At 48.1% G+C, this 21120-nt stretch overlaps 1 protein-coding gene across 4 annotated transcripts; it reads left to right on the top strand.

The window, feature by feature from the left end:
- The first annotated feature begins 33 nt into the window (after nt 1–33).
- On the top strand, nt 34–19725 carry GP2 (glycoprotein 2). 4 transcript variants are annotated; one of them, XM_046665640.1, is made up of 12 exons: nt 35–306; nt 3695–3844; nt 4932–5061; nt 6987–7418; nt 8273–8374; nt 10477–10688; nt 11181–11326; nt 12501–12746; nt 13651–13813; nt 14712–14796; nt 16021–16065; nt 19336–19725. In XM_046665640.1, exons 3-12 carry the CDS (start codon nt 4989–4991, stop codon nt 19392–19394), a joined length of 1563 nt encoding a protein of 520 aa, XP_046521596.1. In that variant the 5' UTR covers nt 35–306; nt 3695–3844; nt 4932–4988; the 3' UTR covers nt 19395–19725. The 4 variants fall into 4 exon arrangements, with proteins under 4 accessions (XP_046521593.1, XP_046521596.1, XP_046521595.1 ...); XM_046665637.1 differs by having other exon boundaries at nt 34–306; nt 16021–19725; XM_046665639.1 differs by lacking the exon at nt 35–306 and adding an exon at nt 1134–3066 and having other exon boundaries at nt 16021–19725.
- The last annotated feature ends 1395 nt before the right edge of the window (nt 19726–21120 follow it).

Genomic DNA, 21120 nt, shown 5'->3' with positions numbered 1-21120 from the left:
GAATCAGCAGACGCAGTCCTTGCCTTCAGGAGTCTCACAGCCCTTAGAGGGGGTGGACCTGGCGCATCCTAGGGACCCCCTCCCTCCCATGCCCTTCTCCCTGCCAGTGCAGAAGATGTCGACCTGTTGACAGAGCTGCAGCAGCAGCGGCGGGGGCAGACCTATGACCCCCATTGGGAGGGGAAGTTTTGCAAGGGGCCCCGCCAGGGGGCTCCTTGGAGACACAACCAGAGACCAAGAAGTGGCTGGGCCCAGGAGACCCAGATACCCAAGGGTGTTTGGACTTCTTTGCCAAGTGGACCAAAGGTAGCTGATGCTGAGGGAAGTGTCTGCGCTGACGCCAGCTGCCTCCCTGGACTCCAGCTGTGGCTTTCCAGGAGCGTCAAAGCCCTGTCATGTGATTAGAGCCTCCTGCCCCCGGGGGAAGGCACACGTGGGCATCAGCAAACGGGGGCTGGGGGCAGCGTGTCTTGAGTCAAGGGACCTCTTCTCACAGGCAGACACGCACCAAATCCCCATGTCTGCTGCCTTTATGTAAGAGCTTTCCATAGGAGGACCGCGGTGCTGAGCCCGGCCCCGTCCGTGGCCAGGCCCTGGTCAGTTGAGGCTAGCTGGACTGTGTGCAGATTCATCTGTACTTTGATGCAGGTACAACAGAACATAAAGAAGGATAAAAACAAAAGCCATGGAAAAGAAGGCACATGAGAATGGATTCTTCTGTCCCTCTGTTCCTTATGTTTCTCCTTTCCTTTCTTGTTTTCTCTGGGTTAGTTTTTCAGCTCAATATTCAATAGACATTTGGAGTATAAATTTAATGCCAGGCACTTTTACAGGTGCCAAAGAAACAGCAAGTAACCCAAACAGAGCCCTTGCTGGTAAAGAGGTTGTGTTTAAAAGGAGGATACATTTAAACAGCAACTATGTGATATGTCAGGTAGTGGCCAGCACTTTGGGGGGGAAAAAAGGAAAGGAGAATAGAGCTATGGGGGTGTTTTTCTACACAGGATGGTCAAGGAAGTTCTCTCTGATAAGCAGAGGCTGAGAAAAGTAAGAGAATGAACCAGGGGGATATCTGAGGCAGTACATTACAGGCAGTGGGAACAGCAAGTGCAAAGGCCCTGAGGCAGGATCTTGGGTCTTTCCACAAAGGTTTGATTAAGTCTTGGACAGCTATACATTTGAGGCATTACTCACAAGAGAGAGTCTGGAACACATATATTGTGATTTTTTTTTCCATTTGTTTACTCAACAAGTACTTACTAAGTGCTCATTAAAACTGCAAAGACAGGATCCCTGTCCACAAAGATCTTACAGCCTTCAGAGGGAGACAGATAAGTTGGCAGGTAATTGAGTGTGATTGTAATCAGCCCAGAGAGGCATAGAAGCAGAGAAGAGAAGGACAAGCCAGCCTATGGTGTTTAGGAAAGGCTTCCTAGAAGAGGTGAACCTAAACGATAAGTAGTAAGAGGCTGGGCATCGTATGATCCAGGCAGAGGAAAAAGCATATGCAAAGGTTTGGAGGTGGAGAAGAGTTCAGAGAACCACACATTGGGTGGAGCATAGAATGTGTGAGAGAGAAGCTGTAGATGAGATAGGAGCTGTGAACGGGGGTCAGATCCCAGGAAGCATAGAGTGCCGGGAATGGGGGATAATCCTGAGAGATGATACTGTGGCATCTGGCTTCAGGGGAGAGAACAGAATCAAAGGGGACAAGAATGAAAGCAGGGAGACCCATTAGGCAGCTGTTAAAATCGCTCTCGTAAGAGATGATGGCTGCCTGAATTAGGGGTGTTGAAACAGGGATGAGGAAGGAAGGATACATTCAAGAAATACTTGAAAGGTTGAGTGGCAAGATTTGGTGATTATTGGAAACGCGAGGCTGAGGGACAAAGGAAGGAACCAGGTTTCCAGCTTGGGGGCCATTGATTAAGATAGATGATGCAATGAGGAGGGAGAGATTTAGACGGATTGGCAAGTTCAGATTCGGACCTGCTGAGACAGGTGCCTCGAGCATCTCAGCCCCAGCAGAGAGGTCCAGCAGGCAACTGGGTAAATGGACCTGAAGTTCAAGGGAGTCGTTAGGAGTAGAGACACAGATCTGAAACTCAGCATTCTGGGGATGGCACTAGAAATCGTGGGATAACTTGACACCTCCCAGGGAGAATGTATGGAGTGAAAAGAAAAATGGGACTTATCAGCACTCTCAAGGACAGCTGGAGGAAGAGGAGCCTGAGCATGAGAGTGATAAATCACAGGTATCCAAGAAAATCAAGACAAGAGCGTACAGGGGAGTCAAGGAAATGCAGTGTGCCCAGAGGAAGAAGCGAAAAAAAATCCATGGACAAGAGAACAGAAGAAATGCCCAGTGGGCTTGCCTATGCGATGACCTTAGCAGGGCAGTTTTAGCCATGTGGTTCCGAATGGAATGGAGAAGTCATAACAGGGATGGAGGAACTGACTCTGAAAAGGAGGAAGATCACCTTATCAGAAGTTGGGGGAGGAAGTGGGCATTTATATGTCTATAAGGGAAGGAGACACAAAGGTGAATGAGGTCAGGTGTGGTGACATAAATTTTCTTGAAGTAGGATGCAAGACACCTGCTGAGAATGGGGTGAGGGAGGGAGTAAGTGGGGAGTGATGGCTGCAGAGACTGTTTGAAAGGATGGGGAAGGTTGAGAGCGGCCACTGGGGAGATTAGAATGAGCACCTGGCCAAAATTAGTGGATCAGTGGGCTATTTGGTGGGCCCAGACGGATTTCAGAATCCTGCATTTGTGATTGTTGTAAGCTCCACATTTAGGGGATTTTTCTCCAAATGCACTAGGAATAGAGAGAGTGGCTTGTAGCACGTTTTCTTTGTCCGGGTTGAGATTTTGCTGGAAGGTGTTACCAATGCCAGGAACCCTATGCTCCCTGCCCCTAGTAGCCATGGCTTCTGAAAGAATCCCAGAGTAACACAGAAGAATCAATGGCTACTTGTTCTGCAAAAGCTTGACTCTTATCAACTCCGTGATATCTACCATGCGACGAAAGCCAGGTCCAAGCCTGGGGTTTAAAAGTCCAAGAGGTACAACCTCAGTTCCATACTGTCCAATCTCTGGAGTAGCCCACGTATCAGAGGGATGGGAGGAGAGGCTGTTCTGATGCTTATTTTGTCCAGGGGTCTTGTCTCTCTGTTGCTATTCGATGATTCACCATCACCCAATTGGCTCTTTCAGACTCCTCAACGTTGAGTATCCAAAGTCGGGTACATGCTATGGGCCTACAATGGGAAACACCCATCCCCTCTTCCTGATTTGTTCCCTATAACTGGCTCCAAGCTGAGTGGCATCCGGACAGAGGCAGAAGTGTTCTAAGGGGATTAGCTAGGAACACCAGGTAAAATCAGAAGTGCACTATGCGAACAAGTGCCTGTCTGATTTCTCTCCACTCCCATTTGGGTGTTAAGCTTCCTCTGGATTAGTGCTTGCTTTCTGGTAATAGACACGGCACTAGCTTCATTGGTTTATTGTGGTGATTCAGCATGAGAAGAAATGGGTGAGCAGCACTCAGCGTGCCCTGGGTGTTCAGTAGCCACTCCTATTGTTTACGAAGAAGGATTTGTGTGAAAGGGAGACTGCTGGAAAGGTTTACAATAGGGAGGGGAGGTGGCCCTCCTTTGTGGTTAATTGTTTATCTTCTCTCCATCCCTCAAGTTTAGCACGTGCCTGGGAGATTGAATCCAGGGACACCTCATCCCCAATTGCAGGGAGCCACCTGGGTGAGAAATTGCAATAAAAGGACGGTCCACAGCAGGCTTGCATTCCTACGGCTGGTCAGAGGAGGAGGACGCTGTTCTCACCGAGGTAAGTCCTGCTTCAAGCCCAGCGGGCTTTCTCCTGATCCTTTGGGGCTTCCCCTGACCCTTGACACATTGGACTTGCTAGGGATTTTTGTTTCTGGAAATTTTCAGAATCCCACAAAGAGTTTGGACCCTGGCCTTTGTCCAGTGCCCCAGATATCACTCTTTGTCCAGCTCAACCATGAATCCAGCCACCTGCCCCCTCCCCCCTGTCCCTGGACACCCACCAGGAAGCTAGACCTCTACTTGATGTCTCATCTCTAAGAATTACCAGTCCTGGGTGCTCTCTCATAACATACTCATGATCCCTTCCAGAAATAGATCTCTATCTTCAACTGAAGTCTTCCGGAGGCTATAAGAAGCCATCCAAAGTTTTGCCCATTCAAGGGAAGAGCTTCCCAGACGAGGAAATATTATTTATTCGAGTGTCGGTAGGCTCTTCACAGCTCTTTGTTCCTACAGCCCCCAATTTATCTATTCATTCATCCCTCAAACCTTGACTGAGCACCCTGTGTGCCAGACACCACTAGGAGCAAGCATGTGGGTCTCAGGCTGACATGAAGTCTACACACATAGAGGACACTCGGGGGGTCTCTTAGCCCAGTGCCTGACACACAGAACTAGGGAAGGGCAGCCATTCACATTGGTTATTGATCGGCTGAGACTGGCACACAGCACAATGTTATCCCCTTGGCAAGTCTCCTAGTCCGATTACCCCATCTCCTTTCTGCATGTCACGCCTGCTTTAAACATGCAGCCCTCTGTGAAGAAGTCATCATCAGTTTCTGAGAACATGGGCCTCGGGCCTTCAGCAATCTATTTAACTTCTAGAACAGTGATTGCACATAGAGGAGCTCAGTAAATAATTCTGGGGTTAATGTCCTCTGTGTCTCAGCTTCTTCATCTGTAAAATGGGGGCAAAATCATAGTACCTTGCAAGGAGGGTGGTTCGGAGCCTTAAATGGGCTAAGGTATGCAACAGGCTTAGTCCAAGTCACGGTGCTGAACTGACGTGAGTTTCCTCTTATCCTTGCATCCAGAGGAATGACCTCCATTGCCCTGATTGAGTCTGGGTCTTTCCTTTCCCCTAGGTACATGAAGAGTCTGCACGCTGCAGAGTGACCAGCGTGTCTCAGCCCTTGGAAAGGATGGCGAGCTCTTGCGTCCTGTGGCTGGCCTTGGCCTCCTGCATTCTGACCCTGGCATCTACACAGCAGCAAAGTGAGTGCTCTGTTCACCTGGCACCTCAGACACCCAGCACTACCTGGACAGTGAGCAGGGCAGTGCAGAGAAGGCAGTTCAGAGAAATCCTTTCAGAGTCCGCAGGAGGAGAAGGGGCGTGTTTAAAGGAAAGACCCAGAAACTAGAAGTCAAAGGGAACAAGATGAGAGAAACCGAAACTGAGTCCCCATCTCTCGAAGAACCAGATCGGAAATTCCCCCGAAAGGCCCCGTGGGAGCCAGTTCACGTAATTTCCCAGGCCCACATATGGGGGAGGCAGAGAGCCAGGTTCATGGGACGTGGATCACCCAGTCACCCTGTGCCCTTGTTTTGACAAGCGCCTTCCCCTCCCTCCATATCCGTTTGCTCATCTGTAAAATGAAAAGACTGGATTTAGTGATCTCTCCGTGTTCTTCCAAAGATCTGTGGATTGGGCATCTTCAATGCTTGTGGGAAGGGTTCTCAGGCTCAACACCAAGATGAGAATTTCTGCCCCTGTCACCTATGGAGGGGACTGGGGGGCAGGGACTCAGCTCATGGCCTCCCTTGGGAAAAGACAGTTTGTGCAGGAGAATAATCCAAGAATAGCAAGCGCAGCCACTCCTTTCCTTAAAACAAGTACATACGCAAACAGGGCTCAAAAATCTCTTTCTCTGAAAAGTCCCTCTAATGTGTGTTATGAGAATGTGACCCCGTGCGTGCACGTAGTTCGTCACCCAGGCACTCACACTATTCAACAAGTCAGGACTAGGGGACAGAGCTGCCTTGAACTCCAGGGACCCAAATGCTTGGCATTTTACACCTACTATCTCATTTAATCCTCTAATAATCCTTTAGAGCTTTAATTTCCAAAACGGAGCTTACATACACCAGGATGACGGTGGGGGTGCATGGCAAATTCTTAAGGAATTTTTTGATGGCTCTCCGTATTTTTTTCATGTGTCTTAAAAAAATATAACTTGTACATCATACCTATGGTATCACAGATATTATTCCTTAGGATGAAACAAATTTATAAAGAGAGTCATTGAAAGAAAAGTGTTAAGTACATAAGAGGACAGGCAGACACAGGTGCAACAAAAGGTGTGACTAAGGCGTGGGAATAGATGGAGTTTGGGGACCCCTTGCTCACAGGTGTTGTCTTGCAAATGAGTCTCAGGGGAGTTGAAGCACCTGCCAGCAGGTGTGGAGCTGGGGGGTACTCCTGGCATCTAGTGAGAAGAGCACAGGGATGCTGTTAGCCATCCTACGAGGGAACGGACAGCCCCACAACACACAATGATCCCGCCCCGAACACCCATAGCGCTGAGGTTAAGGAATCTTGTGTTAGATCTGTATCTACTGATACTGGAAAAATGTCTGTGATATAGTAAGCAAAAAATTCAAGTGGACATAAAAGAAGCTGTACAGCATTAAACACATTTTTACTTTTAAAAATCCTCTATTTTAAATATATGCATAGAAAGGGTCTGAAGACTATACAACACATTTATGATTACTTCTGGGGATGGAATGGGCTTATGACAACTTTCATTTCTACTTTATTTTAATGATGTTTGAGGTTTTTCCAGTGAGCCCATATTACATTCATAGTGAGAAAAACAAATATCGGTCACTGTGTATGGTTGCACAGGGGAGCACTGCACAACTCCAGGGGAGAGAGCCACTGAGCTCAATGTGAACGATGCCCCCTGGGGTTGTGCAGGGTGGAGACTCTGATGTTCTTAATGCCTGTGAAGTACTGCACACAGGCCTCATTATTGTTCTGACCCCAAGGTGATGAAGGCTGATATTTAGTTAACAGATTGTGTGCCTCATGTCCTCATTAGGGTCCTTAGCACATCCAAAACAACGTGTGTCGGGGGATAAAAATCCTGTAGGCCCTGGGGTTGCTCAGTAAACCTGAGCACGCTGTTGCATTCCAGTTTCCACCAGCAGCAACTCCTATGGACCCGACTTGGAGTGTGGAGCTCCCGGCACGACAGAGGCCCAAGGCTGTTTTGACCCCTGCAAGAATTACACCTTCCTGAATGAATCTTCCCGAAGCTCAGAGAACACAGAAAGAGGGCAGATGTGTGACAGCGACCTGAGGGGCTGGTACCGTTTTGTGGGAAAAGGAGGAGTGAGGATGCCAGAGACCTGCGTCCCAGTGTACCGATGCCACACGGACGCCCCCATGTGGCTGGAGGGGACCCACCCCACCCTCGAGCAGGGCATCGTCAAGCGCACTGCTTGTGCCCAGTGGAGTGGCAACTGCTGCCTCTGGAAGACCGAGGTGGAGGTGAAGGCCTGCCCGGGTGGGTACCACGTGTACCGGTTGGAGGGCACCCCAGCATGTGCGCTGAGCTATTGCACAGGTGAGTGGCAGGGACCCTGGAGTGCAGCTGCCGGCAGGGGGGCTGCCCAGTGAAACGCCCGGGGGGTGGTCAGCAGAGAGAGTGGAGCAGGTCAGGAAGAGACTAAGCAGAACAGCCTCGACCCAGCTCCTGCCAGTTACTGCCCAGCGTCAATCCCGCCCGGGGTTACCAGGTCTTCCAACACGCCAAGGAAAGCCAGAGATTCATTTTCCAGGGTGAAGGCTCCTGATGGACCCAGATGTGTAGCACAATACTGAGAACTGAGGCTCCTTCATATTTAGGTTCCATTCGGGCAGTTTAATTTCTCTCTCTGAGCTTCAGTTTTCTGGTCTGAAAAAAATGGATAATGGCAAAAATAACAGCTAATGCATAGAGCTTACAGTGTCCCTGCTCCTAACCTACGCACTTTAGAGTATTACCTCATTTAATCCTCTCACCAGCTTCCTGAGATAGGTACTATCTAACTACCCCAGATGAGGGCTCGGGGGGCACAGAGAGGTCAAGCAGCTCTCCCAAAGTTACAAAGCTGGAAGGTGGAATTTGAACCCAGGTACTCTAGCTCCATGATCCATGTGCTTAACTGCTCTGCCACCCTGTCTCATTCAGTTACCATGAGAACTGAATGAACTAACGCATGGAAGGTACTCAGAAGCATTAAGATGGCAGCCTCTGGGCCCTCACTTCCCTGGGCTGGGAGTCAGGGAATCTGAGCCTGTGGTTTGACCCTTCCACTAAGTATCGCACAACCTCAGGCGGGAGTTCTGTGCCCTGGTAGAATGACAGGTTGGCCCTGGTGGCCTCGGGTCCTCCCTGTTGTGCATCCTCATCCTCTGCCTCCATGCCTCACCCCCTAGACCCCACCACTGAGGAGGCCAATTGTGGGAAGGACCGTTACCCGGAGGATTTTGTCAACGGCACCTGGAACTGTGTCTGCAGAAAAGTCTGCAACAGCTCTGGTGAGTGGCTTAGGGGGGCCAGGCAGTGGGGACGGTGCTGGTGGAGGCTGGCCTGAGTGAACAGGGCAGCATGGAAGGAGCTTCAGAGGGTCAGGATGGGGTGTGGACCAGAGTCAGTGGGGATGGAACTGAGGTCAGGGAATGTGGGTTCTCAAAGCCAGTGGATTTACAAGGATGAGAAGGCAGGGATGGGACAAATTTCCAGGTCAGCCGCTGGACCCCAGCCTCAGGAAACAGCTCTGGTATGAGTGGGCTTCACCCAGGAGGGACAAAGGAACTGAGGATGAGAGCCCTGCACGTGTGAGAGCTGCGTTCAAATATCAGGAGAAGGGCAGACTCCTGTGCTAGTCCTGGATTTGCCATTGTAGTGGCCTTCAGGCCTGGGACAAGTCACCTACCCTCTCTGAGCCTTAATGTCCTCATCTGTAAAATGGGGATGAGAGAATAACAAAAATACCCACCATACAGGGCTTTTATGAGGATTAAATCAGAGCAGTCCAAATGGGGGCTCGGGAGGTGATGATTTCTCATCCCAGGAGGTAAGCAAGCAGAGGCAGATGACCCATGGGTAGGGATGCTGTAGATGAGCCCTAAGCCCTGGAAGGGGGTTGGATGAGCTTCCCATTAAGATTATTTCCTCCCCTCCTAGGACTCTGACTCTTGCCCTTGGCACAAGCATGCCTTCCTCTGAGCACACTCTCAGTCCTTGTGGAAGAGAGAGTGTCTGGGAAGAGGGACAAGAACGAGCATATGTTTGGAAAACTGGACTGGAGTGTGGATGAGGTGCCTGTGTGCGCCTGGCAGGAGGCGCGTGGGGATGAGGGGTGGGAGCAGGAGGGGAATGACTCTGCTCTCCTTGAAGGCTCTCTCTGCTCAGTGGGTGCTCATTGGGTCAGGGCTCTTTCCTGGGTTTTGGGGCATCACTGAATCAGACGTTGGGTTTTGGAGACACCCTCCCTGTACTTGGATGGGCTCCAAGGGCATCCTTGGCTGAGTGAGTGAGCAGGTGGCTTGCCTCATGTCTCCACTGGGGGCTATTCAGTGGGTCCTCATTGCTTCTGACACAATCCTTTCACGATCTGGCTTTTGCTTGCTTCTCTGTCTCCCACAGTTCCACGCCCCCCCCCCCATTCTAAGTTCCTATACGTCTGAACTCTGCTCTCCCGTAAACACGCCATCCTCTCTCTCCCATCGCCATGCTTTTGCCTCTGCTGGTCCCTTAGCCTGGGGTACCCTCACCTGCTTATTCACCGACAAAACTCCTAACCAAGTTCTAGCCCTCTATGAATCCTACCCTGTCTTAACCAACAGACTTAGATATACCCTCTTGTGTGTCCCCTCTGCACCTAGAACGTACTTCTGTTAGTACTTTCATCATATTGCATTATAATAAGCTGTTGGCATGGTGGTTTTTTACACAAGATGAAGGAATCCTCATGAGCCAGATCCGTATTTTCTTTATTTCTGTGTTGAATGCGCCTAGCACATAGAAAAGGTGGTTAGTAAATATATGTTGAATCAATGCATTCATGAATACGATGGAAATGTTATTTCTCTTAATTTCCTATCTATCTCCCCTATCAGAATATTACCTCTGGAAGCGGGGAAATTTTGTCAGTTTTGATAAACATTGTATCCCCAGTGCCTAGAACAGTGCCTGGCAGATAGTGGATGCTCAAGAAGTATTTGTTGAATGAGTGTTGGATGAATGAATGAATGAATGAACAATGGCTCTGAACCTCATCAGATGTGCTGGCTTCACAAAGCCAGGAAGTGGGAGTAGTATGGAGCTAGTTTTGATTAGTTAGTCTAGAATGTGGGGCAGTCCTACTTCCCCAGAGACCCAGTCCCCAAGAGGAATCAGACACGAAAGCCCTCACCAAACCTGCACGTAGGATGCTTGGAAATCTTGGACCAAGGGCTTCTTCGCCAAACTCGCCTACTGCAAGCCCAGGCGTGAATCCCACCTGGGTCCCAGATCCCCTCTAGTCTACCCAAAGTCCTGGTGGGCAGTGTGGCTTTTCCAAAGGGTAGAGAATGTGGTCTCTGCTCACTGCTTCCAGACTCCTATCCACTCCACCTGCTCCCTCTTGACTTTCCAGATGACCAGTGTTTGCAGCCTCAGCTGGACTGTGGGGCCAAGGAGATCACGCTGACGCTAGACGAGCATCTGCTGGAATGCCTGGGTTTTGAGGACAAGGTCAGAGCCTACCTGCGGGACCATAACTGCAATAGCATCATACAAAGAGGAGAGAAGAGCTCCATGTCTGTGACCAGCCCTACTCAGGCTGGTGCCTGTGGAAACATTCTGGAGGTGAGGAGTGTTCATACCACTGCTGCCAGAGGGTGGAAGTTGGGCCAGTGGGGGCCATCTCAGTAGCTGCAAGACCTTGGGCAAGTCAATTTGCCTCTCTGGGCCTCTAGGCATATGTGAGATTATACATGTTGGTCCATGTAAAGAGTTTAGAACAGGTCTGATGCTTGAGCTCCATAAATGTAAGCTGTGATTATGATTTTTAAATTAGGGATCATGTGGGAGGGGCTCATAGAGGAGCAAGCATGGTGGTTCCTGACTCATCCCAAGGGTCAACGATTGCTCTAGTTTTTGATCTTGAGTCCTCACTCCCCTTCCCATGAAGTGTCAGTGCCACTGGGGGCAGAGGCCCATTTTGCCTTCTTGAGATCAGAAGGCAGGGTGGCAGCAGGACTGAGAGCATTGACTGAGGAGTTACACAGACCTGAGTTCCAGGTACCCCTATGCCCACGTCCACATAAACATATATTTGGTCTTTTTTTCACACCAAAGAGAAATGAAACCCATGTCATCTATAAAAACACTCTCTTCTTGGCCAATGATTTCATCATCAGAGACAACATCCTCATCAACTTCCAGTGCGCCTACCCACTAGACATGAATGTCAGCCCCGAAATTGTCCTGCGGCCCATTGTAAGGTACGGCATGGTAAGGTACAGCCCTTTGACCTGTAACGCTGACATCGGTCACACTCACTTCAAGCACAGTTTATGATGTCCACAGAATGCTCCCTCCCTCCTTCTGGAGCTCCCAATCATTGTATTGTTCATTCCACAAATATTTGTTGATCGTATATTAATGTTGAGCATGAACAAGGCAGACATAGACTGTTTTGTGGATATTAAAGATTATTATTATAAAGCAATGCAGGGACATGAAACAGTGCTAATTAAATATGCTAAGGAACAAAAACGCATGACAGTTTCATTTATCTTGAGGAAGAAAGGCATTAAACAACTAATTATATCAGTAATTATTTACAAGTGAGATGAATGCGCTGTGGGAGAAGCACACGGGGTGCTGTGGGATCAGGGAGCAAGGGTCCCTGACCTGATCTTGGTTGGGGGGGAAGGTGGGAGCAGGAAGGCCTCCCTGCAGATGTGGGATTTAAGCTGACATCAGCTTTGATCGGATAAACAGCACCCTCACTGCCCGCCCAGTGGCAATTTGGATGGAATTCCATTGGGCAGGGGCTTTTGTTCTATCCACTGTGCCTGGAAAGGGGCCCTGTTGAATGAATTCCTCAGCATTCCTAGACTTGCCAGAGGCCTTTCTGGGGTGTCAGAAATCCAAGGTGCCCTTCCTGTTCCCTCATGGCCTCCTGGGCTCACAGAACGGCGGGATTAGAAGGATGAGAAATTTTCTACTTCAGTGTTTTTCACACTACCTTGTGTTGGGGATCCAAGGTTCATAAAAAATAAAAGCCATTTATCTTGTTAAAAATTGGTGTCTCACTGAAGATTGTGGGGTGGAGGGAAGAGATCTGCTGCTAAAAATTGCGAACCCACAGAACTGGTCCCAGGCCCGTTCTACAGGTGACAAGACGGAGGCGGGCACTTCCAGTTATTCTGTGGGTGAAAGGGAGACGCGTCATCTGTGATGCAAAGAGGATTGGTGGAAATCCTGGAAACAGACTTGTCTGTCAAGTTTAGTGCCCAGAAGATAGTAAATGCTTGCTTTACACGAGTAATTCATTCAGAGATCAAAGATATGCCTTTGCCTTCATGACCTTATGCAAGCATGGGCTGGATCTATTTTGTTCTCACTGATCAAAACCTGATGGTTCCACCCTTGTGGTTTTCCTATTCTCAGCAACCTGACCATCAGTGTGGACGGGGAGGGAGAGTTCATTGTCAAGATGGCCCTCTTCCAAGACCAGGGCTACACCTTGCCTTACGAAGGGGATGAAGTTGTGCTGGACGTTGACTCCATACTCTATGTGGGTGTCATCTTGGAGAGCGGGGACGCCTCTCGGTTTAACCTGCTGTTGAGGCACTGCTATGCCACGCCCACTGAAAACAGGACTGACGCTCTGAAATACTTCATCATCAAAAACGGGTATGAGACAACTCTGGGATTATCTTTTGGCCTGAATGAGATTTTGGGGGGAAATAATCACCTCATCCCTGCCTGGCAGATGTGTAAACTGGCCTACCTCTTTTGGAAAATAATTTGGTATTACATATCATAAGCATACCCCTTGACCAAGGAATATCATTCCTGAAATTTTAGCCTAAAGCATTAATACAAAGTAGGTGGGCAGGGTAAAGAAATGCCAATTACTTTTCATTTCAGTATTTTTTATAACTTTGGAAATAGGTTCATAATTCAAAAATAGGGGGTCTATTAGGTAATGATGGACTAGTATACAGATGTTAATACTGACTGATCAATATGAAAACGGCATGACGTGTTACGGGACAAAACATTGAATATCGTTAGCTGGCAAAAACAAATGGAAAATGCATATCTAATGATCATGATACAAACCATAGTACTAACACCAGCTAGTATTGATCATTGAGTTTAGCTACATGCCAAGCACTGCGCTAAGCAGTACGCATGGATTATAAATGCTCTCATCAACCCTAGGAAGTGCATATTCCTGTCTCCACTCTACAGAAGGAAAGCGAGACTCAGTAAGGTTAAGTAATCTGCTCAAGGTCACTTAGCTGGAAAGTAGGTTGGCTGGATTTGAAACCAGTCTGTCTCACTCCAGAGACTGGACCCCCCAAAAGCTTAAACTATGTGGGCTTATGGATAACATCTTGGTGGAAACCTCCACGGTTTACTCCAACCTAAAGCAATAGAAAGTCTATGTCATCAGGATGGAGGAAACCTGGGGGCTCCCTAATTCTCTCTGATGCTCTTTTTATACTGGTCACAGATTAAAGATGCAGCCAAGGGCCTCAGGCCCCTGAGCTTTTCTAGAGTCAGACCCTTGCCCCTGTCACCCTCCCAGCTGCCCAAATCAAGAAGATTCCACTGTCCACGTGAAGCAGAATGGAGTATCCTCAGAAAGCCAGTTCTCAGTTCAGCTGTTCAAGTTTGTTGGAGATCATGACCTGGTTTACCTGCATTGTGAGTTTCATCTCTGCGATCCCCTTAATGAAAACTGCAAGCCGGTGAGTATCTCTTTGGACTGGACTATTCAGAGCCTGGCAGCTTGGTACATGATAGGCTCTCCGTATATATTTGTTGGAATTATGGATGGATGGAAGAAGAAAGGAAGGAAGGAAGGGGTGAGGAGGGAGGAAAGAAGGAAGGTATGGAAAAATGGAGGGATGGGTAGATGGATGGGAGGGAGGAAGGGAAAAAGGAAGAGAGGGAAGGAAGAAGGATGAATGGATGGATTTTAAGCCTCCTAAAAGCCTGAGTGTAAGCAATTATTGTGTCCCTAGGAGACAGATCAGTTGAAGGAGCCTGTCCACTAGGTCTCCTCGGCATAAGGCATATTTTAAATGATTATAATAATAGTTGACTTGTCTAGTGTCAAGAACTGTACTAAAACTTTCATATGCCTTATCTAATTTAATTCTCACAACAACCCTTTAAGTAGCTTCTTTCATCCACCCCATTGTACAGATGAGGAAACTGAGGCTCAGAGAAGTCCCTTGCCCAAGGAGCACACAGCTAGAAAGTATCAGCTGCCATGTGACTCCAGTGTCCATGCTCTTAGCCCCTATTTAGCACTGCCTGCTAATAGTTGGCACTCACTGAGTGCTTACTATATGTCTGTGTGTTGCATTTAACTTTCACAACAAGGAAGGCTATTTAAGAATAGTAGAGAGGTGAAGTCATTTGTCCCAAATTAGACAGCTAAATGAGAGTAGAGATGAGATTCAAACCCAGGTTTGTTTGACATGACAGTAAGAATCCTCTAGATTGAGAAAACCACAGCATCAGTTAGGGCCATATGAGGTGGGGCCCCATTCTTGGGCCAAAGCTGCCCATTGCAGGAACAGTCTGGATAGGAACTGTGTGTTTGAATTTTGATATAATGAGAATTCTCCATCCCCACAGTCTTGCTCAGGAAATCAACTCCGCAGTACAGAAGTGGTTATCAACTCAGCTCAGGTCCTCGATTTGGGACCCATCACTCAGAAACGTAAGTGGCTAAGTCCTGATGACAAGGCCAGTGGGCAAGTACCAACAGTTAACTGCAGATGCCTGGGGTCACCAACCTAACAACTGAGAACCTCTTCTGCCTCCTAAGTGTAGCTCCCACCAGTGAGTCTATCTTTCCGTGAGGTGCTTTGGGTAATAATAGTAGCATTTGCCAAAGAAATGAGGCTAAGCTCTCAGTATCCATCGACTTGTTTAATCCTCCCCTGATTTCATCCACTTGTCAGGTGAGAAGCTGGAAGCTCGGAGAGATTAAGCGACTCACCCAAGGTCGTCCAGCTCTCGAGCAGCTGGAGTTAGACTTGAACCCAGCTGGGTCTGATTCCATAGCATGTGTCTTTTCTGTATTCCTCCTTGCAGGTCCCCATAATTCAGTCTCTGTTGAGTGAAGTCTGAGTGTAACTAACTTTGTTTTCTGGTGAATGTGTTTTTCAAAAGCCAGTGACAGTATTCTGGAGCATGCTATAGGGGAAGCCTTCCAACTGCTCCTCAAATTGTCATCCATCCTACCCATGGGTAGCAGGACTGTCATGGTTTTTATGCCCATCAGAATGGAGGAGCCAAGAAACTCAGAAGAATGAAAGCACTTTTTCTGTCTTAGAGAAACTAGAATGCAGTAATGTTAATAATAGCAATAGTCATAATAATACTACTTTATGCCTGGCACTGGGCCAAACAAATGTATATGCATTGTGACATGGAATGCTCACACTAGCCTAAGGAGGTAAGCACAATTCCACTTCCATTCTCCAGATGAGTAAACTGAGGCTGTCTTGTAAAGAAGGCTCTGCCCTGAGTTGTCCTGTCCATTTACTGAGCCTTCAACTTGAAGCCTCGTGTTGTCACAGGGTAGCTGGGGGCTTAGGAACTTCCACTCTGGAATCAGATAGACAGCGATTCTAATCCCTGCTCTGCTACTTGCTAACAAGGTCAACTTGGCAAGTACCTTAACATCGCTGGGGCTCAGTCTCCTCATCTGTTAAATGGGAATGAGAATACTTGCCTGACAAATCTGTTAGGAGGACTAAGTTTCAAATGCATGAAAAGTATTTAGAAAGTTACCTGCCAAATAACAGATGCCTCCACCGTGTGGGTTGTCAGTGGCCGTGATCATCAGGTCCAGGAGGACTTGGAGGAGCTGTGGCCACAGTTCCACAGTCACAGGAAAATGACTGAGGAAACTCTCACCTTCTGCTCTTGTCTCCAGGTGCCTCGTCTGAACCTGTCATGAGCGGAGCCCCCACCACTGCAGGTGCATCATTTCTGCTGCCTTTCCTACAGCCCTCCCTCTCAATTCTCTCCTTCCTCTATTCAAGTTGGTGCATGGTCATTCAGCCCCTTTTGTGTGCCCAGGGCTGGGACCTGTGGACAATGAAATGAATCAGACCCAAGACTGGCTCTTAAGATGCCCACAGCCCAGCAGGGGAGCCAGCCATTTAACAACAAATATTTATTGAGTGCCTACTGTGTGCCAGGCATTGCTCTAGGCACGGAAGATATAATGGTAAACAACACAGGCCAGGTGCCTGCCCTCATGGAGCTTATGTTCCAGTTGAGAAATAGACAATAAATAGTTAACAAGGTAATTTAAAAAGAAAAGAGGATGATGTGATACAAAGTTACTGGCATGGGTAATAATGCCTTAGAAGTTTATTTCTCTCATACATGAATGAAGCTAGAAGCAAGATTCCAGGGCAAGTAGAGAGGTACCATGAAGTCTTCAAGAATCCAGGCTCCCTTCATGCATGGGGAAAGCTAGCTGGTAATGAAGAGAGGTAGGCTATGAAGGCATGGGTTCAGGGCCATCTGAAGAATTGCAATCCTTAGGAGAGTCTACCCAGACGTCCCATATTTCACAGTCCCCAGGTTTTTCCAACCAGGGCTCTGACATTGTAGCAGACCTGCCTTGACAGAGCATGCAACCATCCTTTAAGCTTGGCTATTCTTTTAGATCCTGAATTTGCTCCTCAGTTGTATCCACTCTCCTATTGCAGGAGATAAGGGCTTCTTACAACCTAGCTACCAAGGAGACCCTCTGGCTCTCTCTCTTGGCCCTAACAATTAAAACTCAGTTTCTCATCCTTCTGCAGTAGGGCATCACTACAATTTAGTAATAATTAACCAATTCCATTTCCCCTGGAATCAGGCCTGAATTATTGCACTGGCCAGAGAATTCCCCCTCAACAGAAATATTCTCTCAAGTCATTACTGGTGAAATTTTTAGCAATTAGTTTGCCACCTTGTAACCGGAACTACTCATGCTACACATATCAGTTGAGATTGGATTCTTAAAGAAAAAAGAATTTAGGCTCCTTCCAGTTCACCCCTCCACCATCCTTAGGGTTTGTCCATCATCTTCATGGTCCGTGGTGGCAGCTGGAGCTCCAATCTTCATATCTAGGCAGCAGGATGGCAGAAACATGGAAGAAGTCACTGAGTGTTAAGGAAAGTTCCTGGAAGCTGATACCTTATACTTCCACTTACATCTCATTGGCCAATGCTTAGTCACATGGTCATATCTGGCTGCAAAAGAAGCTGGGAAATGTAGTCTTTATTCTGGGCAGACATGTACCCAACCAAAGTTTGATGGCTCTATTAACAAGAAAGGAAGGAAGAATGAATATCGGAATGGATAAGTGGTCAGAAAAAATTTTTAGAGGAGGTGACATTAAACCAAATCAGAAAAGGAGCTGGCTGTGCAAATATTAGGGCCTAGAGGCAGATGGAACAACACTTACAAAAATGAGACAGTCATATAAGCAAATAAATGACAAGCAAGTAGATAGTGCAGAAGGAGCACATAGAAGAGTAATTAACTGTATTGGATAAGTTCAGGAAAGACTTTCAGCAGGTGGTCACATCTGAACGGGGTTTTATTGCATGAATTGGAGTTCAACAAGCAGACAAAATCAAGAAATGCATTTTGGACCAAAGGGAAAGCAATGCTATTAAGATTTTACTACCCCCAAAATGACCTATATTGGTGAACTCAGACATGAAAATGTTCTTTCCATCCTCAAATCCCCAAGTAGATAACAGTCTAAAAGTTTCCAGATAAGCTCAAGATAGCGTCTCCATGCTCAGTGCAAACAATCAGACAAGGGTCGGAAAGGTGGTGCTCATCAGAGAGGTGGTTAGAACTCAGACTAAAAGCACCTTGAGAGAGAGACCTCAGTCTCAGGTACTTCTTCCAATGTTTCAGGTTATCACAGAGCCTGGAACAGCCTGGCTTCCCGGGAGAGTTTGCCCAATTGACTAACTTCCAGGGTGGGCGGTACATTCTGGAGCCTCCTGAAAGAGGAGATCAATCTGATGTGTTAGCAGACCCACACAATAGGGCTCTTACGATTTTCGTGTTTGATGTTTTAGAGTTAGTTGAACATCAACTTAGATTGTATACTTATAAACTGGTTGTTATACACTAATATGTTTCTGAAAATTATGATATTCTTCTCTCTCTCTCCCTTCTAGGACATCAGCAAGTTACTTTGAAATTTGAGGGATGGGGAGAGTTACAATCTGGTAGTACGATGGGAAGGGGTATACATGCCTCTCCCAGGCCCCCCAGCACAAGGCAACAATAATCCAGGATCCATGATGTGCAGAAGAGATGAGATCCCGACCCTCCCAGATCTCAGGGTCTAATTTTCAAAACCAACACTTAACATGGTGTTAACCATGTGCCAGGCACTGTTCTAAATGCTTGATATGAATTTACTCACTTAAGCCTTAGAAAAATCCCATAAGGGATCCCATAAGCTATCCCCATAAGGGAATAGCTGCTAGTAATATTTCTATTTTGCATACAGGGAAACTCAGGCACAGAGAGGTTCAATAACTTGCCTGGGCCTGCACAGCTAGTTACAGAATTGGGATTCTGAGCTAAGTAGTCAGGCCTCAGAGGCAGTGCTTTTTAACCTCTGTGTCTTTCTGCCTCTTCGGTATTAGTCAGAGAAAGTAATGCTAGCTTCTGTGACAAACAGTCCCCAACTTTCTCTGCCTTTACACGGTCGTTTATTTCCCACTCAGTCACTGGAGGATGCACTTCTGTGCCTTGCAGTCATTAGGAACTCAGGCTGCAACCTTCTGAGAACTTCCAGCACCTCCACTATCCCCTGCCTGTCCTCTCCTGGATCCTCTGCGTCTGGCCGCTAGATGGTGGATGAGAGACCATGGAGAATCATGTAGCGGATTTTAAGGACCAGGCCTAGAAATGGCATATATGACTTCTACCCAATTCCTCTGGCCGGATTCAGCCATGCGTCCCACCTACCTGCAAAGAAAGCTGGGGCAAAGTGCCTCCCAGTGTGCCCAGAGGAACACGAAAAAGTGTTCAGCGATTAAACAGCTTTGCCTCTACCACACAACCCCTTTGCCACCTCCCGGGAGCTGTAACCCAGACCACATATTAAGGACACTCTGTCTTAGTCATCCCTATAAGGCAGAAGATAGGGAAGCCAGCTTGCTTTGGCTGCTGAGGCCCAAAGCCTAATATCTGACAGTCATCTCTCTTGCATTTCAGGGTTCCTGGTGGCCTGGCTCATGGTCCTCCTGCCTGTCCTCCTGGCTGGGCTGTTCTGAGAGCTCAGCTGGGCATCCGACCTTGAAGCTCATGCTCTTCTGTCTGACGATGGTTTCCAGCCACCCTTCGGCTCTGCTGGTTCTCTCTCCAAATCGCATAGATAGTCTCGGTGTTAGTAGACTCCAGGCCGGCAGGTTCTGGGAAAAGGGAAGAGCTTTCCCTCGTCTAACGCTCTCAGTGCCTTTGCTTTTCTCTGTTTCTCACGGTGATGGCCCTGTTGGCCTGGCCCACTTCCTCATTCATAAGCAGGATCTTGAAGGCAAACTTGCTAGGGGCCCCTGTGGCTCCAGCCTTTACCAGAATGTAGCATGTGTTTGTAACTACGGGGAAGAGGGGTCATGTCACTGGGGGGAAGGGGGGAAGGAGGATGAGCTCGTGAAAGAGAGCACCCCATGTTGTGACTGCTGACAAACCAAACAGATCGACTCTTGCTTTCACCCGGCTTTGTCTCATTATTTCCATCGCCATCTCAACCATCGCTGTGGGGACATTTTTTAAAGGGACCATCTTCAGAGACCCTGCTCCAGGGGAGAGTGGTCTCCATTGCTCCCCTGGCCCCCACCACATTGCAGACATGCTTTGATGTGTCCAGAACTACACAAACTCCAACCCCTGGGACCGGGATGCTGGAGGAACTGCTCGATTTGGGTGCAGAGACGCTGTCACCCCAGAGCGCACCTCCCGCTGTAAATAGTGGTGAGCTTGCTCTGAAGGGTTAGGCGGGCAATCCCAGCAGAAGATGATGCATCAGTCCTGTCATGGTAGCCGCAGAACCTGGGTGATGGGTGACGTTCTTTTCTGGAAACCTTTAATGGACCCTCACAAAGCACTCCACAAAACGCCACCAATAGAGAATGCTTCCCCTTCCCACAGCTGTACAAGAGGCCCCTCCAAACTGGCCTGAGGGGAAATGACAGGATCAGGGCCACACCATGGGGGTGGAGCCTGCTTATCTGCCAGAAGGAGACTTTCCAATGTGCTGCCTTATTTAGAGATCATGTGGTTGCAAGAAACAGAAACCCTCTCCAATTAACTCAGGCAAAAGGGGAATTAATTATAAGCATGTAGGAGCACAAAGTCCGAGAACAGAAGAGACAACCTGGCTACACAAGGAAAACCACCAGCATCCAAGGCCTGTCTATCTTTCCATCTGTCTCTCCTCTGAAACCACACAGCCTTTACATCTGCTTATCTTTGTCTCTCTCCGTCATTTTCCCCCTTCTGTTCGAAACTAGCTTTTTCTGTTCATTCATCATCCCTTGCTTAAATATAGACATGGCAGCTTCGCATCACTTCTTAATTTAGAGACAGGCTGGCATCTCACAATCCCACATCCTAACTGCACCAGGGGGATCTCACATCCCTACTTGGGTCCCAGGGCTGCCCTTGGTCCCATCGTCTAAGGCCAGATGAGCGGGCTCATCTAGCACAAACACAGCCAACTGGCCTACCTGAGGGGGCACGTCTCCAACAAATGAGGGTGTTTCTTGGACAGACACCCCAAAAGGCCACTGTGATAGTGGCTTCTTTAGAAGACAGGTACCAGGGAGGAATTGCTTCCTGTTTCCCAGAAAGTTAGAGGATTCGGACCTACTACATTCCAGGGGAGGTGATGTGCTAGGAATGGACCTGAAAGGGCAGTCAGGAGGTCCCAACTCTCTCCCCTCTCTGAAGCTCAGCTTCTCCCTTCTGTAGAATAAAGGGATGGGCCAGAGCAAGATTCTC

The sequence above is a fragment of the Equus quagga genome, chromosome 7, assembly GCF_021613505.1.
Source record: "Equus quagga isolate Etosha38 chromosome 7, UCLA_HA_Equagga_1.0, whole genome shotgun sequence".
In the NCBI taxonomy this organism is placed as follows: Eukaryota; Metazoa; Chordata; class Mammalia; order Perissodactyla; family Equidae; genus Equus; species Equus quagga.
This window is presented reverse-complemented; position numbering and strand designations above follow the sequence as displayed.